Here is a 5,152-nt window from a genome sequence, read left to right as displayed (position 1 = left end):
CTACGCGGCCCAGCCTTCTTCCGGCATCTCCTTAATTCTCTGCTTCACAAGGTCTAAGAAATAAAAGTCCTTTTTTCCATCATAATTGAGAATCGCCTTTTTGGGCAAAGACTTATGAAAGTAATCGACCGTCAACTTCTCAAACTCCCAACTTGCATATTTTAAGTACAGGCGAATGCGTTTATGCTGAAAAACATCCATCGGACGGCCATCGGTCTCACCTACCAGTTCCTTAAGCACATCGGTTGCTTTCCTATCTGTGATCAAGAGAGCGGCTTGACAAAAATAGTCCGAAAGGTCCGCACTTTTCAGATTTGGCATCACTTCCACCACATCGTCCACGAGAGATTTGCCTCCTTTTTCGTTGAGTTTTATCAATAGTTTTGTGATGGCATTTTTTGCATCGTGATCCACACCGAGAGACGTGATATAATGAACCAGTCCCATTTGCTCCCAGATCTCGGTGGGCTTACTGAGTTCAACTAGACGATCAAGGTAAATGTCCTCATACCTGGATCCCAGAGCATGCAAATCGCCCCTTTTGACGGCAGCCACTATGATTTCAGGCAACCTGATATTGCCTTTTAAAAATGGCAAAACACTTCCTATAGTTGCGAAGGCCAGCTTGTCAGTCATGATTTTCTTCTCGTCCAAGACTTGCTTGTGATTCTTGGCCTCCTCAGCAGCTAATTTTAGCTTTGGCACCAACATTGCTAAGGCGTCGTCGTTCGGGACCTCGCCAATGACCGAAGTGTCATCCAAGATTTTCTTCACAGCCGATTGAAAATCCTCAGGCGAAACATCTGTCCCTTGCGTTTGAAATAGCTCTTTAGCGGCTTTGTTGATCTCATCCATCACGATAAGGCTGTCTGGAAAGACGTTCGCACCATCCACCAAGGGCTTTAAGTCATTGTTATTCCCGAATACGAACCATTCTTGAGACGAGGTGTAGCGATTTACCACGTCTGTGATTCTGGAGACTACCTTCTTGATTAAGGTCTCCTTGTCAGCCAAGCGCTTCTTTCCAGCAACGAACGTGCTGAGTTCTGAGACTAAATTCTTAACCGCGACATGCTCGACATCCGGGACCTGCTTTTTAACCAAGTCCGAGAGCGTAGACTTCCGTTCGGGTTGAACTAGGCCCTCAAGATAAGAAAACCAATCCCGGAACGATTTACTCCCGAGAAAATTGTTTGCTTCACTTTTTTCAAGATTCTTGGGAAAACGTTCGGCGGCACGATCAAGAAGAGTTCTGTCAACCATATCTAGAAGGCGGAGCTTGAGCATCTCCCCCGTAGCATAAGCTTTCTTTGCTATTTCTAGAGCTATGTCATTAGCGACATTAGCTGACACCGCAATCTCCGGATCGAGACGGTGCATTCGCTTGAAAAGCGTTATCGCATCCATCACTTCTATGATTTCTGTAGACATCACTCTTTCTTCGAAGAGAGGGCGATGTCGGTCTGATGATAGCAAGCCTGTTCTCAAGTGTTTATTTCCATGCGGTCCATCAGAAATTGTTGATGTCGCCATCACGCGCACAAGCTCAGGGTAGCACAGAATAGCTACAGTTGATAACTGGACGACTGATCGTACACGCATCAGAGGTTTTGTTTGGTGGGATAAGTGAGAGAGGTACGAAGAGTGCGCGAGACGGAAAATGCGTGAATGATGCATGGCCAAAGAGTGGAATCATGCTCGCTGAAATGAATAAAGTCTATACCGAAGCTTGGGCTCGTGAAAACCACCAATTTTAAAGATTTGTGCTCACTTGGCTTCTGCAGTATCAGATAAGCATCATCAGAATGTGGCTTCTTAGATATCAGTCAAATTGACTCAGACAGGCGAAATCAGGATCTATCAAATGGTAAGCAGATATTATTCTAAAATCAAGACTAAAGCATCCTGAGCAAACAGGACTGACGCACAGTCAGAGGTATCCTATTCCATATAGAATAGACACTATAGTTAATGAGTGTAGTTTTTCCATATAGAATAGAAATAAAGTATTTTTTTATTATAGAATAGAAACACTTTGCGCTATTCTTAATCTACTATGCAAGGAGGACTTCTTAATTTCCAATTAGAATATCGCGAAAGGTGATGTTTGCAGCATGGATGACATCTGACACCTATTGTTGCAGACAATGCTGTTTGACATCAAGGGTTCAGTCATTGTTAATATTAAAAAAACCTACAAATTCTGGACTTAGCTCTCAGATTTCTTAAGGATAGGTTTTTCTGTGATAAGTAGGAGCTCAAAAAGTCAATAACTGGTACAGCATCACGACACAAAAAATGACCATGAAGCTGTAGCACAGCAAGCGTTATGAAAATCGACAAGATTTAATGGACAGATGCAAATCGTGCGGAGTGTAAATGTAGAATGGTGAAAACAATGCTCAGCTCCTCTATTCGGTAGCAACACATGTTGTAGCCACTACATGATAGAACCTGAATGGTTTTCACGCACGCCAATTACCCAGTTCAAATGACTTGCTGCAAGCCCGTACTTCTGCAAATTTTGTAATTTGACGAGTGCAAAATAAAAAGAACGGAAACGCGGATTGGATTAGCATGCCTCTTATAAATTTTCATGAGCGCGCACGTGCGTCAGTCCTGTTTGCCCAGAATGTTTTTTTCTAAGGAAGTCTGTTCTTAAATCTTGATAGGATTGTTTTTGTTTTCGTGATTGAGACAGACATCGATCGCAAGAATTGCATTACATACTCCAAAGGTATCAGCTTTGTGCTTGTCTAGAGTAAAATATACTATGCAGATTTAATTTCGTGTTGGACCAGCACCAATATAATCATTCATATCCAGGTTTACAAAACGAGCGATTTTATAATTTGCTTTAAATATCTGCCATTGCTGTCGAGACTGTTTCTTCATGCGGACAGCATGGTACAACCCGCTTATTTATATTGTATCTGCACTAAGTAGCATTTCTTTGATAGCGAATTTTGCCTTAAATGCTTGCCATGAGCCAACATAATTTGAAATCTTAGTTTCTAGTGACACTCAAACTATTTACAGATATAGATGTAAATGATTTCCAAATTCTTGAAAGTTTGACAAAGGGGTCGTCTGCACTTGAAGTACGGCAAATTTGGTGGTGAAGCCACGCACGACAAGGGCTGGCGAATCCATTTCGCAAATAGTTGATTACATTATAATAATCTGTGTCCTGTTTGCCCAGGATGCTCTTCTCTTTATGTGTTCTTTTTGCTCTGGATGTTTTTATCCTGACTCCAGCCTCGTCAACTAAAGGTGGTGGTCTTCTCCTATCCAATGTATGATAAATCTTATTGATTCATGAATTGTTATATTAACACACCTTTGATTAGGATACTTTAATGGGACTTTTTAGATTTCGGAGATATAGAATTAATATGCAATGATGGAAATTTCAAGCCAAACAAATTCGGACAAATTTGGCTGATAAATCTTATATTTACTGTACCATGACGGGCTGTCTTTTTTCCCTAGGATGCAATCACTTGATTTTATTTGACTGGGGATCTGCAAGGGATCTGTTGTGACCGCCTGACTGATACATGGTATCGCACCAACTAGAGCACCTATCGTACCTTCTGCACAGATGGATAATCAGCTTCAACTATTCTTACTCCATCAACCAATGATATCTAGGTCGTTCCGGCTTCCTGTACCTAATTAATAATCGCAAAGTTCAAAATTAGTTCAAAGCTTCAGTTTTTAATTCATCTGCTCCAAAGCAGTAAAGTTTTCTTACTTTAAGAAAATCTAATTTCCTAGATTTCATAAAACTCGCATCATTAATAACCTCGGCGTCGACAATTTAGCGCAAAGCGCAGATTTCCATGTAGAAATCTCGCGGTCGTAAAATTTATTCTTTGAACAAATTATTGTTATCAAAAGAGATTATGCTTTTTCTTTGTGTCCTTCGATAATAGTCATGTGCCCAAAAAATAGGCGTGTTAGAACTTGGAATATTTTACACATATACAATAAACTTTAATATTAATAGTATTATTTCAGCAAATCAATTCTAATTTCGTAAAGTGATCCCTATTTCCAAGTAGCTCCAAATTGTTTGTCCTTGATGAATATTCCTGTTAAAAATTGTTTCATTAATATACATTTTTGTCAAATCAATCCAGCCTAAATTCCAAATACAAGTGCTGTCACGAGATGCGATACTTAATCCATTACACTTTACATTACACCTCAATACTTGGGTTCTAACGAGACGCTGGAATTTCTCCTATTAGGGGTACAAGGAACTTGTGTGCTGTAAGCCTTACGTCAAACGTAAGCTTTATTATTCAACATCGTAATACATTTGGTATGTGCGTACTGAAATTTTGTGTATTTTATTCTTACGCGTTTGTGCATAATTCAATACGTTAACGTAATTGTGGTACTGGAATATTTGTATTATCATTGGTGGCAAAAAAACCCGCATGTTTATGGTTTTTTCTCTCTATAATCTATTAGAACCGAAAAAACGATTTTAATACAGGGTAAAAATTTCAAGTGTTATTAACAATTTTTGATGACATTAATCATCGCCAATAGCTTCTACGCAATCACTTCACCTATCCTAATATTCTTCTTTAGCACAAATACCATACTCAGATTCTACAGTAGCTCTCAGACCAGAGGAGCATTGGTCTTGATGGTCAACTATTTAACACTTTTGTCTTTTTGTAACGAGGTTACACGTACCCTGGTAACAGGTGTGTGTCTCGCACGAGATAGGCATGGTGTGACTGCACCAAAATACGAATACAGTATGTCGCTGGGAAGGCAGTAGTTATGCATGTATTTAGATTTTGCTATATATTTTTAAGAAAATCTACACATTTAGAATTAGGTGGCTTTGCCGCAGATAAAACTAAATTAAGTCAGTTTTGGATTTAAACGGAAGAGTTAATTAGCCTTGGGTTAAGGCGATAGGTACTCTTCGAGTTAGCAATTTGCGATCCGCTAAACTCGTATTTGTTTTTGGTATAAAACGAAAGGTCGGTGACCTAACTTACGCCTCCTCAAAGCGCAAAGCTAAGGCAGCCCCGCTATACTTGGTAGCACTTGTAGTCAATTTACTCCTGAGTCGTTAAGACTGATCCTCTATGAGGATGGAACAATTTACTCTTTGCCCCAGGGC

At 39.8% G+C, this 5,152-nt stretch overlaps 1 protein-coding gene across 1 annotated transcript; it reads right to left on the bottom strand.

The window, feature by feature from the left end:
* On the bottom strand, nt 1–1,407 carry PHALS_06377 (ATPase, AAA-2; the record flags this gene model as incomplete). The annotated part of the gene is made up of 1 exon (XM_024719650.1): nt 1–1,407. The coding sequence occupies one exon, from the start codon at nt 1,405–1,407 to the stop codon at nt 1–3; it is 1,407 nt and encodes a 468-aa protein (XP_024584928.1).
* Nucleotides 1,408–5,152: the final 3,745 nt, after the last annotated feature.

This window comes from Plasmopara halstedii (assembly GCF_900000015.1).
Source record: "Plasmopara halstedii genome assembly, contig: Scaffold_2956, whole genome shotgun sequence".
In the NCBI taxonomy this organism is placed as follows: Eukaryota; Oomycota; class Peronosporomycetes; order Peronosporales; family Peronosporaceae; genus Plasmopara; species Plasmopara halstedii.
The sequence above is the reverse complement of the archived record's forward strand: the minus strand, read 5'-3'. Positions and strand labels throughout refer to the sequence as shown.